At 38.5% G+C, this 20981-nt stretch overlaps 1 protein-coding gene across 1 annotated transcript in view; it reads right to left on the bottom strand.

Annotated features, from left to right (window-relative positions):
- MAP2K1 (mitogen-activated protein kinase kinase 1) overlaps positions 1 to 19669 on the bottom strand; it is a 1005884-nt gene extending 986215 nt beyond the window's left edge. The window contains exon 1 of the mRNA XM_044077867.1: positions 19266 to 19669. Within this exon, the coding sequence (XP_043933802.1) occupies positions 19266 to 19345 (80 nt within the window). The 5' untranslated portion in view covers positions 19346 to 19669. The remainder of the gene's footprint in view (positions 1 to 19265) is intronic.
- Positions 19670 to 20981: the final 1312 nt, after the last annotated feature.

Genomic DNA, 20981 nt, shown 5'->3' with positions numbered 1-20981 from the left:
TCACACTTGAGTGTGTAGCCTACAACAGGTAAACAGATAATTTAAACACAAAAACAACTTTGTTAAAGTGCAAACAGTAAAATAAGTACAATATATAGCTGAAACAAGCTTTGTAAATCACAGAAACTCTAAAAAATCAGCGTTTTAGGCAAAATTAGCTAAAGGCAGCAAGAAAATGCAGAAAATATCACTTAACCCCTTACTCACAGATACAGAAGTAGCTTGATGTATAAAAGATCAGTTCTGCAGATAATAACTAGTTATCACATCTACTGAGCTGCAAAACTTCACAATATGTAGAAAGAGTAAGAAATAGCAGAGTTTAAATCTTCTTTTATAAAATAAGCTACCTACATTATAAAGACAAAAAAACCTCCCTAGACAGCATACCAAAACATGTGTATACATACACACAAGTTATGTGAATAAACAGGAGACAATATGAAGTATGTAAACATATGCATATCATCCCACAAGACTCTTGTAGGTATTTGTACTGCACAGTATGACAAAATGCATCAACAACTGTAATAAGCCCAGCATAATGTACCAATCCATTCCCCATGTCACATTCCTCTAGCATCAACATATCCCCTAAATAACTGCAGAAATCTTTGATATTACCTGTAATCAGTACCTTATGTACAAATGATTTTAAGGGAAACAGCTCTGGTGGCATGCAGGGATAAAGTCATGATGATAGTCCATGCAACTTCCATTACTGACTTGGGAAATGATGGAACTAGCAGGGGAGAATGGGAGTGTCATTCCTGGGGGAGGGCAGGGTAGATTAGGATAAATACAGCCACAATTCCTCAGAGGAGAAGCAGTGTCAAGGTGCATGTCCTGGTGTGGTAGCTTTCAATACAGAGTACACATGAACATGCAGTCAAGAGTGGGAAGGTGTTGTTCGTCTCCACAGTGATAAGGGCTGCTCAACCCTCTGTCAGTAAGAGAGGTTAGACCATACAAACACTCTCATTACCAGGATGCTAATGAGGGCATGAGCATCCCTCATGGCTGCCGCTGTGATAGCTCCACATCCTCTCTGGAATAGGATGGACAAACGAGCAAAATCTAACTAAGGGCGACTTGATGATTAACAGTAATGGGAGCAAAAAACACCTAGGAAAAATCGTTTCAAGAAGAACAGTTGTAAATGTGTTGCAAAGGCAGTGGAATACGTACTTTTTGCAGCACTAGCTTGTCCAAGTAGCCACAAAAGATGCAACCGAGTTCTGTGATGACTGAACTTTAACTAATCATTCACAATATATAGAGATTGCAACTACATGGGAAGAGCTATCACAATGCGCATATAAAAACAACTACAATTTGGATGATTTCTAAAACATTAAGATAGAATGTAGTTTGTATAAGTCCAAAATCAGGAAAGCTGCAAAACCAATAATTAACAGTACATAACCTGTGAAGCTCATCCAATTAATCATGGATCCATTCTGTGGTAAGACTTAACAATACTGGACCAGGTTTCTTTTTTGGCATAGAGTTAATCATTCACAATTTACCCTACTGGACTCTTATGGGCTGTTAAAGAAAGGTTATGTGTATTTCAGTAATTGGGACACCAATGTTCTGTATAATGGATTTGATTAAGTTACTTAAGGAAACCACAAAATGTCCAGATACTATTCTTCCAAGCACATGCTTAATGTTACCTTACACATTACTATTCCACAGGATGAAGGAAAACAGATGAATAACTAGTTAATAAATACACACACAATTATAACTGAATGTGACTTCCACAATATTTTGATTTTTAAAGAGACAGCTTTGAAATATTTTTGATTTTTGTTCAGTTTTAAAATGAGTGTCACTGATAAGTCGAGGAAAATTCATTAAGAGGCAGCTACTCAAGCTAATAACAAATAGAGGTGTCCTAAAGCAAAAAAAAAAAAAAAAAACTGGTGGAATTACAATGATGATAATATGCAAAGATAAAGAGGAAATGAAAAAAAATCAACAGCAAATTAAGAAAGAGCTATTATTTTAACATAAAAGTGTGACTTTTATGTGAATACACATTAGCATTCTCTTAATTTGTTTTCTCGGGTGGAGGAACTTTGCAAAATCCAGTAATTTTTCAATGATATGCTGGCTGTTGATTAGAAAACTGGCAAAGTGCTGGTCTCTCAATAAGTTACAGGATTTATTTTGTGATGCAAACTTAACATAAGATGATGTTGTCATCATGCTGTAGAAAAGTAATGAAGGCAGTTTGTATAAATTTTTAGACAATATTCATGCAAGTGATCTGTTATTAACATATGAAATAAAAGCAGCACTTGAACAGGTGCAGCACAGGACATTGGCTACTGGGCTGCAACCTCCAGTCACATTTTTACTTTAACTTAAAAAAACTTTGATTCCCTCAAATTCCATTTGTCTACCAGGTGACACTTAGGGAGTCAGTCAACCAGGCAGCACTCCCAGGCTGATTTTGGAAGGTGTTCATGTGGGTCAACACTCTGCCCTGGTTAATAAATACAAAAATAAACTCTGCATCACAGCTCTTGCTACATACATATGTAGGATGGTGTGAGAAGGGTACATGCAAGTTAATACCTGGCTGGAAGTCGGTGATACATATTGAGGATGGTACTTGGCAAAGTACACATTGTCTTCATACTTCACGTCTTGTAGTTCCTATGATTTTATGTGCAAAGAGGTACTGCCAGCTATGCCAGGAGAAGTAGGGCAGTGGATGTGCCAGCATGCAAAGCTATGGAAAGGATCATCATGGACCTCATAAATAAAGATATTGGGGACCTACAGACACTGGATCCTACCCAGTTCAGCTTTGTTAAGGGCAGACCCTGCCTCTTAAACCTGGTCGATTTCTTTGAACCAATCACCAAGGCCATTGACGAGGGGAAGGTGGTCCACACAGCCTACCTGAACCTTGCAAAAGCCTTCGATACAATACCCCACTCGGGCATTATAGATAAGCTCACCAGTTTAAATATAAACCCCTATGTCACTAGATGGGTTGCAAACTGGCTCAAGGACAGAACCCACATGGTTAGAATTGCTGCAGCCATGTCAGACTCCAAACCAGTTACAAGTGGCGTCTCACAAGGCTCAGTCCTGGGACCTCTCTTGTTCGGTATATATTTCTCGGAGGTACAAGCTAACACGGAAGGACTGCAGCTGACCAAGTTCGCAGATGACTGCAAACTGGACGCCATAATCGACTCTCCAGCCAACACAAGCATCCTACAAAAGGGCCTCATAGAAACAGACAACTGGTGCCAGAGCCATGGCCTCAAGCTAAACGCCAAAAAGTGTATAGTCATCCCCTTTGGCAAAAACAAAGTGCCCACAAATTACCACATAGGTGGTAATCCATTAAGTACAGAAGAAGTAATTAGGGACCGGGGGACCCAAGTTGATAGCAATCTCTCATTTGACAACCACGTGGCCAAAGTGGTTAGAAAAACATTTTATATAGCCCACCTAATCATGAAGTGATTCACATCTAGATCAGGGGAGGTCATCGTGCCTCTTTACTCATCCCTCATCAGGCCCATAATTGAGTACAATGCCCCTTTTGGGATGTACCTTACCAGACACCTGCAGCAACAGGAAAGACCCCAAAAGTACCTCACCAAGAGGATCAAAGGGCTCAAACAGATGCCATTTTCTGCCCGGATAAAGAAACGCCAGCTCTACTCAGTGGCATACCGCCTGCTCAGAGGCGATCTGTGCCTGATGTATAAAGCCATGTCCAACCCGGAATTAATGGACATGCTGCACCTCAGAAAATCCAAATCCCATCGAGCTACGTGCTCGAGAGACTTAAACCTCAGCACTGAAATAAATAGGACATGCTGGAGGGACAGATTCATAACCTAGAGGCTCCCTTCACTCTGGAATAAAATCCCAGTCCAGGTTAGGCAGAGTCCCTCATTGACTCTCTTCAAGAGGAATCTTGATGAGTGGATAGGAGATAGTAGGTTTACCCCGGGTATCACTTCTGTGTCACTGTTAGACAGAGGCACAGTATACTAACCTCGAAAAAGAGCATAGCAAAATTCATTTAAAATGGGTGGCGAAAGCCAAACACACTCTGGCTAGGCTTATAAATGCCCTAGGGCAGATAGCCTAGTATGAACCTATAACTTGCTAGCTACCAGGAATTTTGTAAAGAGCTATTTGTCGTTCGTATCTCAAACTGATTTATACAGATGCTCGTGTTGAAAAATTTATTTGTAAAGCTGTGCATGTTAAAAATGTACCAACAATGGGTCCTGACTGTATTGTAACTGAATTAAATATATATGTTAATAGATGATACAGGAAGAGAACAAGTTAAACTCGGCTCCAGCTAACTTTGGAAAATAGTAAGAAATTAAAATACTGGGCCTAGGCCATAAAGATGTTATCTCACTGTTTTGAATGAAGCCAGAGATACAATGTCTGTAGCAAGCATGGTTTGTTGGTCTCTGTAAGAGGAGTAGAACTTTCTAATTGTTTTATGACTTCTAGAAGCTGCACCAGGTCTGAGCAATGCTCTTGTGTTTGTATTATTGACATGCAGGTGCTAAATTCTGTCACTTTCTAGCAATGGGGGTGGGGTGGGTGCACGGGAACCAGAAGTCAGATGACCACATGTATGTGATATCATTCTGTACAGAAATAATGTTTTAATATTGGGTGAGACAGAAGTCTCAGGGCAGTCAGTTTCTTGAAACCTGACACAGAAGGTTCTTTCACCCACTTCATTTTGCCTTGCGCTAGTAAGTGACCAGAGAATAAATAATATTTTTAGTTAGGAAAATATAGTGAGATTAAGTAAGGTTTTTCCACATCTGTGTTATTTTAATATTTCCTGTGGTTGAAACTCTGGTGTTTGTTGTAAATAGATATTTAGTATTTTCATGTTTTTTTTTTTATTTATTATTAAATATATTTAAACTTTTCATTTTGTCTGGTCCTTTTAGAGAATATTTTAACCTTTGAAAGTACTCAATCTGTTTGGTGACTCTGTGGCCACTCCTGAAAGCTGTACTGCATTGATCAAAACACTACAATTTGTATTAATATTAATTTCACTCAGTATAATTTGGTACCCTTGTAAAAGCCTTAGAATAGCTGGCTTGGGAGTGTCTGGTGGCAGCAACTACCTTATAGTCTGGGTAGAAGGGGACATAGCTAGTAAACTTGTGCCAGCCTTTCCCAGGTGTGTGTGTGCATAAGCGCAAATCAAATCTCAAAGAGTGTGTATGTCAGCTGCTTGGGGCAGGGACATGAAGCACTGGTTTCACAGAGAGGGTGCTGTAGGACTTGGTTTGGACACTCAGCTGAGGACTTAAGTCAACAGCTGTGCCAGTAGGAAGCCTTACTGGGACCAGCAAAGAGACAGAGAGAGAAAACCAGACCCGGTGGTGTACTTGATGCAGAGAGCTGGATCTGAAAATATTGGGTGTATCCATTTTTGTTCCAAGTGAACATCCCTCTACAGTATCAGTGGTGAGGATTCAGGATCCTCGAATACTGGCCCAGAGAGATGACATCACATTATGTATGAAGTTGCAAGGGAAGAACTTTTAAAAAAGTGATGAGCTGTTCTTCAATGCAGTCTAGGTTAAAGGCATACTCTCCATTTATGAATAAGACACATACACTTTACATCATATTTTCTTTTATTTAAAGTTTGGCTTTAACCACAGCTGTATGCAGACCAACTGGGCTGTCAGATGACCTATTTGCATGCAGCATGCCTATCAACTTGAAGCAGAAGGAAATCAAAGAAGTGTAGGAGATCAGGGGTCATTTCTTGCCGAGTTCACTTCACAACAAAATGTATGCATGTCTTTCTTTATTTACAGGAGTAGTGGAACTTAGTAAGAGGTCTTTAGAGTGCTCAAACTATTTCACAGTGACTTTCAGTCACACAGCAGACATATTTGACTGATTAAAGTTAATACACATCAAGGTTCTTAATGTTAAATGTACAGTGACAAAATTCTCAGTAAACGTGTAGGAGTAGGGTCTTGTGGCAGAGCTCCTGCAGTATCGAGGTCAGATGTAGTGACCGCAGGCTATTATGCAATGACAAAATTCTCAGTAAACGTGTAGGAGTAGGGACTTGTGGCAGAGCTGCTGCACTATAAAGGTCAGATGTAGTGACCGCAGGCTGCTAAACAATGACAAAATTCTTGGTAAGAGTGGAAGAGTAGGGCCTTGTGACACAGCTACTGCAGTATCGAGGTCAGATATAGTGGCCACAGGCACTGCTCTATGAATTAAGACAGTGACTGAGCGTAGATTTGGCAACACTGATGCAGTAATGTATTTCTTCTGGTTATTGGTCCACAACACAAGATGAAACATATATGACAGCAGTTATAATATTTAAAAATAAATTATATCTTAATTAAAAAAAAAAAAAAAAAACATTCTGTGAATGCGTTTCACAAAAAATAAAAAATACTCTGTGATTATCCACTGTCCTCTTTTTGTTGACCAGTAGACTATACAGCATATGCCAGTTATTTAGCCTCAGGAAAGGACAGTGAATATGTTTTACTTTGCATTGCTTTGTTAATTGCTTTTTAGTGTCTATAAACTGGTTGCTCTCAGATATAATTTGACCTGAGGGTGGAAAGATCACTACACTCAGCTTCCCTTCACGCCCCCCTTACTCTAAACTTTATACTTCTTAAATATACATTTCACTTATGACTCTTATTCCAAAACTCTCCCAAAAGGACCTTACTACTTCCATAAATACACTTCTGTTTCTTGTTTTCTACTTCCCTATGTCCGTTTAATTTTTTAGCCCTATTACCAACTACCTTTCTCCCTCCCATACTACTTTGCACTTTATCCATTCATAAATCACAACCCTCCCTAACACTACCCATCTATTCCACACTGTATTTTACTTTTCTCAAATAAGCCCTCATTTTTTCTTATTTTGACTACACAATCATACTATAGCCTTTCATACCACTCTATTCATTAAATTACAGAGAAAATACAAGGACAACCTAACTCTCTTTTTTAGAAAATACTTCTCTCCTTACCTATCCTCTACCAGCTTTCAGAATCCACCATCACTGAATCTCCTGCTGCACTGCAACTTCTTGCTTTCCTTCTTCATTGCTACTTCCCTACAACCTGACATCTATAAAATACATTTTACTGCACTTAAATATGCTTCTCTTCAGCTTATCCTCTACTGTTGTTCTTCTATTGTACCATCCTTCATCCTACCATAACTCAATAACATCTCTCAACATCTCCCCATCTCTGTCCCAACCACCTACCCATACTTCTTTGCACCCTCCACACATTCCACCAAACCTATTTAATATTGCCCATCACCTTTATTCTAAATATAGACTGATACTTTTGTTTCGGTTTGAGTTGAAGTGCAAGATTCCTCTCCAAAAAACAAGTATGCATAATTCCACAATATACTAAAATCCTTCTAGGAGGAGATATAATACGCCCTAATCCTGGACCCACCTATCACAATGAGCACAAACATAATTCTCTCCCACACACTGCTCTAACCCATCAACAGCCAATACCAAACCCTGGTGATCTAATTTTTGCTGCAATAAATGTTAGAAGCATAGAAATAAAACTGCTAAACTACATGCCTAGATTACCCAACATAAGCCTGACATCCTCGCTGTAACTGAAACTTTGCTTAAACCCAGCATAAACTACTCCAAAGTTACACATCCCGGCTATAAAATCATCTGTAATGGCTATATCAAGAGGAAAAGTAGTGGTACTGCTTTAACATTTCCCAACGCCTACCATATTTCCCCTTACAGCAAACCAATACCAAAATTCAGTTCAGCAGAGCTTCTTATTGCTTTCCTCAAAATAATCAATTATAAACAAACATGTATTACTCTCCTTTACATCCCTCCTGGAGACAATACAACTATACTGGAAAACATCCTCCATTGGATATCCATGACACTTCCACAAGAAAAAAATACTACTAGGTGATGTGAATGTCAATTGGCATGACATAAACTCTAACTTCCCTATATCTAGCATGAACTTAAATGGTTTCACACAACTAATTAATAGCCTCACACATTATAGGAAGACATCAAATTCCCCATTAGACTAGATCCTAGTATGAGACCCTAGCAAATACAACATCACAGCAGAATGATAGACTCTCTCAGTGATCTTCCCCCAATCTATAAGTACAGACATTCACACATCCAGTTAAACAACATATGTATAAAATGGGTCTTCTACATTATATTCTTGAAGTTTTAAAACTTCGACTCTCATATGATCGACACCATATGAGCAGAGTTTTAAAACTTCAAACAAAGAATAAAAAAAGAAAAAAAAAAAGAAAAAACTTACCTGAACACTCCAGGCAGGGAGGCAAGCCCCTCTACACACCCCACACACCCGCTACTTAAATATACCAACTCCGAGATCACACTACATTGAAGTAAAGGGAAATATTCCCCTACTGTGATCTCTGTTGAAAGTTGCGAGCTTTCATAAGTTCACTCATATGGTGTCGACCATATGAGGCTCGAACTTTTTAAATGTTTGCGAATTCTAATTGAACCCTTATAAAACAACATGCAACCTTTCCAAGTTTAACCCAGAATTGTTCATCACTATGCTATCATCTACTAACTGGAATTTCCTAAAAATCCTCACCTTAGATGATGCTGTAAACGAATTCAATACAAAACTTCTAAACATCCCAAATAGCCTTACACCTCCTAGAAAAGACTAAAAACAAATAATGCAATTTAATTATCTAAAAAAGTAGAATGCTAATGCAGAACACAGAAAGGCATGGAAAGAATGGCAAAAATATAAAACACCTCAATATCTTGAAAACTTCAGAATGCTTCACAACAAAACAAACAAATGAAGACAAAAACTATACTATAAATAATAACTTTCAGAACAATACTAAACACAACTCTAAAAAATTTGGACATCCATTAAAGAAATCTTGCATCTTGGCCAAAAATTCAACCGAAACTCCTCTCCCAACAACTCATCACTAGAAACTGCAATACAGTTCAACTCTTATTTTACAGACAGTACAGCATCCCTAACCAAGGGTTCCTCAACATCTAATCCCAACCCTGCCCAGCAGCCATATATCGCCACATCCACTTTCACCTTCAAACCTGTGCCACATCTTATATAAAACTACTCTTAAACTTAAACCATGCCCGTCTTCAGCTGATGACTTTCCAAGTGAGCACCTAAAAGCAGCAGTCAATAGCATCGCCTATCCTTTCTCAATCCCTATAAATAGGTCATTCCAGGAATCCCACATTCCATCTTTCTGAAAAAAAAGTGACACATTATCCCTCTATGCAAAGGAGGAAATTCAGAAAACATTAATAACATTAGGCCTATAGCAATCTTATCTCCCTTTGCCATAATACTTGAAAATGTATTCAAAAACAAATGCTAGACTATCTCCTGCAGAAAGAGCTCCTATCATCTGCACAACATGGCTTCCATCCTTCCCATAGTACAAGCACTGCCCGTCTAATCTATACAGATGCTGTCAATAAAGCTAGAAATAACAGCAATCTAGTGTCTTCCTTACTTCTAGATTTGAATAAAGCCTTCGACAGTCTGCTACAGCAAACTTCTACTTTAAATGTTCTCACCAGGTCTCTCCCAGCCCACCCTTCTGTAGTTCAAAAGCTACCTGGCCCATAGGTATTAGTCAATAAATGGCACTCCATGTTCTCTCCTTACCTCCCAGTCACCACTGACATACCAACAAGCCTCTATCCTTGGTCCCCTCCTCTTTAACATTTTCACCAACACTCTCTATACATCCATACAACAGGCCACCCTAATACAATATGCAGATGATTCTGCTCTCATTTCACATCTGCAACATGGTACACCTCTAAAACAATTGCTCAAGAAGTTTTAACAGCCACTGAAACGTGGCTTCCTAATTCACAACTCATGCTCAGCCTGAAAAAGAGCAAACTACTACTTTTTTCCCCCAATTCCCTCTCTCATGAAAAAAAAAATAGTCTTCTCGCTTGATAATACAACCACTGAAGTCATTTCTCATACTAAATTATTAGGGGGTGATAATCTTACATTCGACCTGCATATACAAAATTGCATAAGAAAAATTCATCAAAAACTAGGGATGCTTTACAGATTGAAAAACTCTCTCACTGATGCAACTAAAAATACACTTGCCACTGCTTATCTCTTCACCACACTTCTTTATGATGCCCCCCATCCTTACTAACCTCCAGGCTTCACAAAAAATTAAAACTTGAACAATGCTATAACAAAATTACTAAACTTGCAGCAAACTCCCCTTTTCAGTACCCACCACTGTATAGTACTGAAAACCCTAAACTGGTTAGAACTGCCTCATCAACTAACATATACACAGCTTCTTACCACATCTGCTTATCCAACACTAAAAAAACATTCTACACAACTATTTTCCCAGTCAGTAGTGACTGGAAATTCCTGTCTGTCTACAAACCTAACAAATCTGCTGGGCACTGTCTGTATTCGTACAAGGTTGCCAAGGCCTGGTACTCCTTACCTGTATCATCAGGTCAATATCCTCCCTCCAATCTTTCAAAACCACTCTGAAAGTATTCCTAACTAAAATCTGGCTCTGTTCTTGCTCAAAACCAGGATAAACCATATTTCTAAATGTGAGCAAGTACATTTTCATTCTTCATACCTCCTTACTCTCCCTTTTTCACTTACTTGCTTACTTCTATCAAATTCACTTCCCCGACTTTCTCTCTAAACATACCATAATACAGGTTTCCCTAACTTCATATTGGAATTCCAGTTTATATTAGACTAACTTAACTTTAATTGTCTATAATCTGTTTAAAATTTCTCTAAATATTAAATGATTGCCATACAATGTGTATCAATTCTTAACCAATGCTTTTATATTATGTCTAAAATGTTATAATTACTTTAACATCTGCAGTTAATGGGCTTCTACCCAGTCAGACTTTCTGGGTAATCAAATGTTGTCAATAAATAAATAAACAATCAGACATCTGAGGTGTTAGTCAATAAAGTGACTGTAACTGGTGGGCATGTGTGTGTGTGTGTGAATGCAAGCCCAGGATGAAATAAAGTATTGTGTTCAATTATTTTTTATAACAGTCAGACATCTAAGATGTACACAGTCAAGTGACTATAACTGCTTGGTAAGAGGGTTGTGGATAAAAGTGACTGAAACTGCTGTAATTTGCTCAGTAAACCAAGTCATTAATCTGGCTCTGCAGGGCCAATGTGCATTTGTGCAAAGTTAGTTAGAATACTTTACTATGTATACAATTTGTGTGAAACAAAAGTTGAAATACATTACTATTTCCATTTTGTAATCAAAAACAAACATCTAAGGTAAACAAATTCAACAAACTGGCTATAAATGCTGGGTACAGGGCTCTGTCTAAATGAAAGTGACTGACCTTGCTGTTATATGCTCAGTTAGGCAGTCATTATTCTGTATTTGCAGGACTAACGTGCATTTGTGTGAAGTAAGATGGAATACTTTACAGTGGTTGTTTGTGTTAAACAAAGCTGATATTTTACTAAAGCCATCATTGTTTACACCAATTGGACATCTGAAGTGTACACAGCCAAAGTGGCTAGAATTGCAGGATACAAGGACTGCAGATGAAATTGACTAGGTCTGCTATCATTTGCTCAGATAAAATAATCACTAATAAGACCCTGCATGACTCACACATTTGTGTGAATTAAGATGAATCAATCTGCTACTGATACTATTTGTGTGAAACAAAGTTCAAATATGTTACTGTGGCAATTATTTTGCTCCCTCAATCAGACAACTAAGGTGTTCACAATCAACAAATTGTCTATAATTAGTGAGTAGAAAGACTATATGTAGCGAAAATGCCAGCTCTTCTTGCTGTGATCAAATTAATAGTCATTAATTGGAATTTGCAGAACATGTGTGCATTTGTGTAAAGAAAGTTAGAACATTTTATTATGGTCATTTTAAAAACACAAACATCTGAAGTATCTAAAATCAAAGTGGGCTGTAATTGATGGGTACAGGATCTATCTTGGATGAAGATCACTGCGTGGGGTGGGTTAAACTAAAAAGCTGATTAGTTTCTTTCACTTTCCATCACAGTCAAACATCAGCATCGTACAGAAGTGGCTTTTTTGCAGTCTAAATAGGAAGTGTGTGATAGCAATTGAATACAGGCATAGTGGAGAAGTGAGTAGAGTTGCTACCTCACGTGACTTGGTGCTCTGGTCACATTCTTGGTTATCTTCCTTTGTGGAATCTTCATGTCTTCCCTGTCTCTGTGGGTTTTAACAAGATGTACTAACTTCCTTTGACACCCCAAACTGCTGTAGGTAACCTGACATTCCCCTAATTTGCGTGTAGATAGACATACATAGTGAATGTATGTAAGTACCTGTGACTCTTGTGACACATCTCACTTATTGGGACAGTGTCAACATGTATAAAAAAAATCACCAATTTTATCTGTGGACGCATACAAAATCGAGGACATAATCATAACACTTCTGACTAACAGTAAAAAGAATATTAAACAGTTATCTTTCAACGATAAAGCATAAATTGCACTGCAAAACATATAGATCAGAACTTCTGTGGGCTACCAAGCAACTAGACCTCCAGCTGTATACTGGGATTTTGTCACAGGCTTAGTAGAGATCCCCATACTCAAAATGTGGCCTTGCTCAGAGGTGTGCATATAGCCTGTGTGGGTGAAGAAGATAGTGTGGTCATTAATTATTTAACTTTATTCACAACCAAATCTCAGAGGTATGAACAGAAGTGAACTATAGTTTGTTCTGGGAGAGTGTAATGCCTAGGAGCAACAATTTGGAATCCATTACTGTGATCATTATTTTGTTCACCTTCCTCACAAACATCACAAGTGTATACAAGTTGCTAACTTTTGTGAATAAGGGCAAGGAGGCATATTCTACAAATATGTCTGATGGCAAAAAGTTGAAATACATCACAACAGCCATTTATTCCTTCATGTTCATCCCAGTCTAACATCAAAGTGGTACAGAGAAGGTGGCTACCTTGTGGAGGCAGGGAAGAGGAGGCATGTTGTACATATGTATAACAGCAACAACTTGAAATACATGCCACTGGCCATTTGTTACTTCACTTTCATCCTAATCTAACATCAGACGGGTATACAGAAGTGTAGCTCAATGAGTGTGTATATACTTTTAAGAAGGTATCCAAGGGCTTGCACTAGAGTATAAATACTGAGCACGTGGAAGCCTGACTGTCACTTTGTAGTTAGCTCTTGAGAATGAGAACATGTATGTATGTAAGCTCTGTTTGTTAGTTCATTTGTATTTAAAGATGCTGCTATCCATCCTGATATGTTTGTATGTATTAAAGCATCTGAATGAAACCCCAAGCCTTCTTATTTGTATTAGGAATGAACAAGCGAGAAGAAGGTTATTAACTGTTTTGGGAGGGATAGGGAAAGATGCATGTTTTTGTCATATATAATTTATGTATCCTCACAAGCAGCTGTCTTCTCAGTTTATTGGGAACTACTATTTAATTTGCATTGACATCAAGCTGTGGACACAACTGTATTTAATTTGCTTTTGTTTATAAATAAAGTTGTGCCCAAAGCTTTATTTCTATTAGACCCCAGACCTGTAGCTCAATTCAATTACTTTCTCCTCATTGCACTGCAGTCTTGGCCAGTTAGGGTATGTTGGGGAAAAAAAGCTGTAGTGTAAGACAGTGTGAAAAAATAAGTTATCAGTCTGGATGGGGTGGGAAGACCAGGACAGGAAAAAATTGGGGGGAGGGGAACACTGAGAGGACCAGTGTATAGCAAGGAGGTAACTTGGGGTCCATTTCCCCTAAGGCCAGCCCTGTTGATATCAATCTAATGTTTGATGACTGACCAGAATGAGTGTGTGCTGAGGCAGTCTATGTAAGAAAGTGACTGACCTCAGTTTATTTATTCCTTTTTTTAATGCCTGCTGCCTGCCAGTCATCAGCCCCCTCCTGGGAAAATAGCCCATTCATTCCTGAGTAGAAGGGGCCATAATTTAAGCAGCCACTTAGGATGGCTTTGTTTTTTTACATAAATTCTACATCCCTTGCACACCTCAATTTCATGAAAAAAAGGATGTGCGATGGGCACTGGTCATCCCTCATTTCTGCAAGAGACAAAACCAGCAAGCAGCCCTTCCCTCTCATCTTCAAGGATGGATGGTGATTTCCTTCTTCTCCACCAGAGAAATCACACTATCCTGTGCGCCCACCATGCACCATCAGCCAATCCCTCCTCTGGGAGACGCGAACAAAACATATCTCTTACTCTTCTCCCTCTCTGTCTAGCTCCTCCAATACCAACGACACTAATCAAATCAAGATAACCAGGGCTGAAGTCAGACAGCTCTGTACCTCCTCCATGCCAAGGAGCCAGATGACACAAGTCTTAAAACAATAAGATTGAATTTCTTTACTTTTTCATTATTTTTGCTCAGGTCATCATTGAATAAAAAAGCTCCAAAATCCATCTCAGAGTATAGAGAGCTCCATAGCTTCTGGGGGTCTAACAGCCACAAACCTGTAGCTTAATTCAGTTACCTCCTCCACACTGCACTCTAGTCTTGGCAAATTAGGGTATGTTGAAAAAATGGGGGAAAAAGCAGTAGTGTAAAATAGTCTGAAAAAAAAAAACTAGAAAGGCATAATCTGTCTGGATGGGGTGGGAAGACCAGGTAAATAATCACTGACCTGCCATAATATAGCCCTGCCGCATTCAAGTTAGCCCTATTCAGTTGCTTCCTACAGCACCACCCCCTTGCTCTGAAGTTATCAGATGCCACTAATTAGGAAGCAGGCAGGTTTACTTACAGATAAGTGAGAAATGGAAACAGTAACAATAAATTTGCAGCAATAATTTTCCACATTATAAAACCGAAGATATAATCTCTTTTCTTCTTATGTATTTTATATGTGGTCCAGTCTTGGTCTTCATGCAAAACAGACTTGTTCATACAGTCCATTAACAAGCAGACATTTTCTTTGCCAGATCAGTTACAGCATTAGGTTTCAAATGCAAATTAGTCTTTACATAAATAACCATCACAGAAAATTATTCCACTAAATGTTAATGATATAATTACAAACACACTTCCATTGCCAAAATTTTTTAAGACCTAACTTAACAATGAGGTGGCAGAATTTACATCTACAACAATGGTGACCTGGCCTGGTGATGTTTCTGAATTGTTAGAATGCTGGCCAAGAAGGTACAGCTGAATATAACACAATAAAGTGTTTCTTGTTTTGTGGCAGAGAAGAAAACTGAAGCCAGAGGTTGACTGTTCCCTGTAAAGCTTTTAATGGAAAGCATAAGGTGATCAGCCCATGTCTGCATCTTGAAGCATACCCATGGACTGCTGATGTTATTGCATTATCATAGTCCCAAAGAAAAGGAAAAACAAAATTGACCAGTAAACAGTACACTTAGCAGCAGGCAAACATTTTGTAGTAAGGTGCTGAAATGACCAAGAAGGCTGGAAGACACTGCGCTAAGTAGTTTGGACAGTATATGGGAGACCATTCAAAAAAGAAAACTAGAAATGTTAAAAGTGTTTTCAACAGTTCAAATGCATATAACATGTTACATTACAAATATAGTGTATGCTACTTCCTTAAATATTTTATTAAACAACGCTGTAGTAGTCTGGGAACTTTTTACACAGTACTAAAAACCATCTAATTAACATGTGCTAATCAAAGCTGCAGTGCATTAAGAAATATAACTAGAGACTGGGTAAGAAACTTATGAAAAACAAATCACTACAGTACAAAACAGGCAAGGAACTTAAGATATTAGAAAATTACAATCCAAGAGGCTGCTTTCTGCATCTCTTACTGTGTTATTTCTCACATGATACATATGGCAACCATGGGAAGTTTGTAGCCCTACAGTACCAGGATATGTTAACAGACATATTTTTATCACAACTGCTCAGCATTTAAATGTAGACAAGGGATTACGCAACATGACAGGGGTATCGGGCATCCTTGGCATGACCAGTACTGCCACATAAAATGTGTGGTTCCACATGAAACCCTGCTGTTGTAGTCTCCACAGTAAATCAATTACATTCATAACAATAAAGGACTGCAGAATATGAACAAGCAAGAAATTCTAGTGGGAAATTTTAAACCCGTAAGCTTGTCAAAAATGAAGGATAACAGCTGCAGAGTGGATATAAGAATATCCAGTGGTAAGCTTAAGCAGCACAGCCTGACCATCATATACCTGAAGTATTTATTTGTTTGGTTAATCTGGGTAGAACACTGACCCAAAAGGATCATTTTCAGGTTCAGCCTAGGGTTACAACCAGTCAACTAACAATAACAGTAGACATGTACAATACAATGTTAAACAGTACCCTTCAAATGCCTAGAAAAATGAACACAATATATGAATGCACACAATATTTACATGTACAACTGCAGGGATAAAGAAGTCAAAATTAGAATGGAAAAGAGAAAGATCATCCAGTGGGGATAGAGGTGTAGACCAAGAAGAATATGTTTCCCTATCCCTAACTAATGCAGAAGAGAAAATAAAATGGAAAATAGTAAAGAAGGAAGTTATGGAGGGGATGAGCCCAAAGGGTATTCAAATATTAAGAGAATGCGGGTCAACTAAATCTCTTTTAAGTAGGTTAGTTAATTGTACAGAGAAATGTGTTAGTTACTGTACCATGAGATAGTAAACAATAATATACTTACAGGGACACTAGTAGTTTGGAAGGTTTACACAGACCAAGCTTATGTACACAATTTTTAAGCTCAAACTGGAAATTAGTATAGGCATTTATGGACTTTATGTTTGGAGGGTAGGGGTTTCTCCTAGCTTAGGTGCTATCACTGAGGAGTGATTGGAGAGCAGAATTTATTTTGGGGGTGTAAGTGTCAATAATTAGCAAAACAGAAATCTGTTCTTAGAGATAAGGATGCTGAATTAAGAAACCACAACAGGGATGTCAACTAAGCACATACATTATGACACCCTAAAGAGAGCGAGTCAATCAATATGTATACCAGTGATCTACATTCTAATTCTAACAATCAGAATAAAAAGGTATTTTAAATTTAAAAAAAATTAGAGTGAAAAGGTAAAGCTATCATCCTTACATTTCTGCACCAGAGGATGAGCAAGTAAAGGTCTAGTGGCAGAATGACAAACTCCTGCAGTGTGTTTTAGTTTTTAGTCTTTTATGGTTTTTAATGCAATTGCTTTTACTGTTTTGTTAGCATCGTTACTAATTGAAAGAAATTTGAAAAAAGTCATCAGCACAGATGACAGTTACCAGAAGGAAAAAAAGAAGAAACAAAAACTCTAGCAATACCAACATGCACCATGCATTTCATCAGAGTTTTATTTCAAAGGTGTACAGGTGCTGATACTTCTTGTATGGCAATGCTGTTCCAACCATAACTTATGGTCATAGAAACCTGAACAGCCTGTTAATAAGAATGCCTTTGCCAGTCAGTAACAAAACAGTACTTCACACAATAAGACTGCCTCTGCCATTTAATAACAAAACAGCATTCCACAAAATCATGGAAACAAATATGTATTTATTTATCCAATACACTAAACGTTGCAAGAAACATTGCCAAGACACTGTGTAAGTGTAGAACTGTGTAACACTGAACAGAGACAGTAAAAAAAAAATCCTACTGCTCTTTTTTGTAGTCATTACACTATTAACTACAGGAAACATCTCACTATCCAAACTACTCTTGACATCTTTCTATTATTTCATCTGTTACATATAGAAATTATGCAGTTCAGTTTTGCACGATCTTGCAGGTTATCATGTTACATTTCCTAGACTGCAATGATGCATACTAAACAAGATAAATATGTCAAAATGACTTCATAAAAGTAAATCCGAAATATTAAGACTAATCTCAATGTCTCCCACTCCGCTGGAATATTACATGCACAGATCACACATGCATTCATAACTGTACTACAATAGGACATACAAATAACATGACATTGCAGCTCCAAAACACTAGCAGATATTATTGGTCTGACGCATTGCCAACATCTAGCACTTATACTGCCAACTCCCATATTGTCCCATCTTCTCAGTCCCCACAACCATAGTAACTCCCCAGGGTGTCCAATGCTGGGAGGGCCTCCTTCTGGTTAGAGCTTATATATATATATATATATATATATATATATATATATATAGGTGTGGGGGGGGGGGTCAAATTCTCCTATGTGCAAGTTCTAAGGAGGTGCAAGTCATCATTAACCAAGAGTGGGACTAGGTAGTTGTATTGCAGCTTGCAGAGTTTTTATTCCCCCTTAATTCTTACCTCACTCTGATGTGCACAGCTAATGTTATCACGGGGTCATGCGATGGTGCTGTGAGGGTAATGCTTCCACCTGTGATGGTGTACCCCACTATGCCCACCCACCTACAGCAGCAATGCCTTCCATTCTGGTCCCTGTATCACCACTGAAGATTGCAACCTAGCTGTGACCCCTGTATTCTCCCCTTCCTTCCCCCATGGAAGAGGCAAGCAGGCCAGTATCGTAACATTCCTCTTTCACCCAGCCAGCTCCAAGAGGCACTCAGGCAGTCAAACTCTGGTCGGCTCTATCATAGTCAGGGCTTTATCTCTGTATACCACAGACCAGGATGTTGGCAAATATTTATGTTGTGGAGTACACAAAACCCTTCCAAAGTCAGGAATTTCTATGCCCAGCACATGCAAAACAGCAATCCTTTCCCTGATGATAACGCTTTTCAAGCAGTAGCTTTTCTAGCAACATTTGATAGGTTATCTGTCAATTACTCCTTGAAAGTGCTTAGTGGAGGACCAACATATTTCAGCACTGAGGTGATGGAATACACATTTTACAAGGGAAATAAAACTAAGCAGCCCAGAAAAGCGCAACAGATTCCCATATTGGCTAAACTTAAGTTAAATGATCATCTACAAATACATAGCTTACAACCACATGGAAAGACTGATTCACCATAAGCAAACTGCACAAATGAAGCAACTTTAAATATGAACTTACTCCAAAGCGATATATAAAATTATGGCTTGTGTTAAGTAAACGAAAGCATCTATACAGCCTACCAAAACCAGTACCGTGGAGACAGACGATATGTACAACGTCTTAATAGTACTACTAAAAAAATCTTACTCTGCAGAGCTCGTGCCGTCCACTGCTGATCCATTTGGGGTGGGATTCAGCAATATTGGACCAGGCTTCTTTTTAGGCATAGTGGATCGCTGATAGTTGTACAGTCCTGCGCTGCAGCCGAGTGTGAACGAATAGGCAAGGAGGAGTACAAGCTGCTTTTATGATTTTTCAACAAACCTGGATGAAAATCTAGAGTGACGTTCCTTGGTTCCAAAAAGGTGATGGACTTCGCTGGGTACTAAAGTGATGGCAACAGAAAGAACAGCGTAATTAAACCTAAAACGGCACAGGCTGCATGAGTCAGGAGGTAGACAGTCACAGCAGAGTTCTGTGTATGTTTTTTTCTCTAATAGCCGTTTCCTGCAATAGCCAATCAAATGCGTCTTTTTTTCCAAGACATATTGCGACATTGCGAAGGAAATGCGTCACGCAAAGACCCAAGAATTTGGACGACCGTGAGAAAAAGCGCACTGAGTACGTACCACCCTCTTCAGGTAAAGACAGGTACTGGAGTTTGTCTGTAGAAAGTAAAGGAGAGGGACAGCAAATTCTGAAGAGCATCCTTCACTTGTGGTAAAGTACTGCGGTTGCTCAGAAGAACCGAGTAGTTACTGAAGACAGGCACTGGAACAGACATAACAGAAATCATTTTAGTATTAATCAGGCCACTTGCGTCCGCACCCTCAAACATCCAGAATTTTGCAAAAAAGTCTTTGATTTTGTCCATATTGTTGCCGAGTCCCCCGCATTTTTTATGGTAAATAGCTATTATAGTCAGCCAATAATGTAAGGCATTGGGTTTTTACAGTTCTTATTTTTCAGAGAATATATATGCTGATGGAAAACGTGGTCTGTTGTGGTTTTTAAGTGAATTAGAGTAATATTTAAAAAAATATCCCTGATTTGGGATCCTTTGACCCCCACCGTTTATTTTGGGTCTGTCCAGAGTTACTGAGCAAATACAGTACAGCTCTCAATCTTACACCTTCGTAATGTAGAACAAATGGGTACGATGTGAAACACAACACCCACTAACCGCATACTTTGAACTTCAGCTGGGAAGCTCCCAGTGTGTTAAACGTGTTACTTTAAACTCATAATATTTTTTGACGAATTTATACGCTCACTTATTCTTATGGATGTCATTTTAAAAAATTAACACTAAATGTGTGATAATTAAAGTGTGAAGCTGCTAGGATCATAGATCTTTAAAGACTCAAAACGGGGAAGATTTCTTCATACTTAAGTACACTTGCCAGTAAACTTCTCAACTGAGAGGCACCAAGTGTTTCATTAAATTCGCTTACTTCTTGGATCGGTGGTCGTGGTGGTATTTTATAATTTTATTTTTGTTGTTGTTTTTTTAGGTTGTATTTGAAACTTCCCCAATGAGCCTATTTTGGAGGAACAGTCTTATTTTTAGGCATGATTTACCCCTGTACACGATTATAGAATCATAGGAAGTTACTAGGCTAATGGCCGCAGGACTTTACAAGCATACCCCTTACCCTTACTACCACGATTAGCACCTATTGCCCCGGTCCAAGAGAGACACAGGTTGAACCCCCAGGTGAATTTACGGTCACCCATCCAATTGTCCAGATTGCATTTGACGAGGGCCAAACTGTTTGATACAAATGTTCCAAAGGTGAGGTAACCTCTACTAGACAAATGTGTCCATCCAGCAGTTTTATTAATGTCACTACATATATATAT

The sequence above is a fragment of the Protopterus annectens genome, chromosome 7.part0, assembly GCF_019279795.1.
Source record: "Protopterus annectens isolate FY-2018-M chromosome 7.part0, PAN1.0, whole genome shotgun sequence".
Lineage (NCBI taxonomy): Eukaryota > Metazoa > Chordata > Ceratodontiformes > Protopteridae > Protopterus > Protopterus annectens.
The sequence above is the reverse complement of the archived record's forward strand: the minus strand, read 5'-3'. Positions and strand labels throughout refer to the sequence as shown.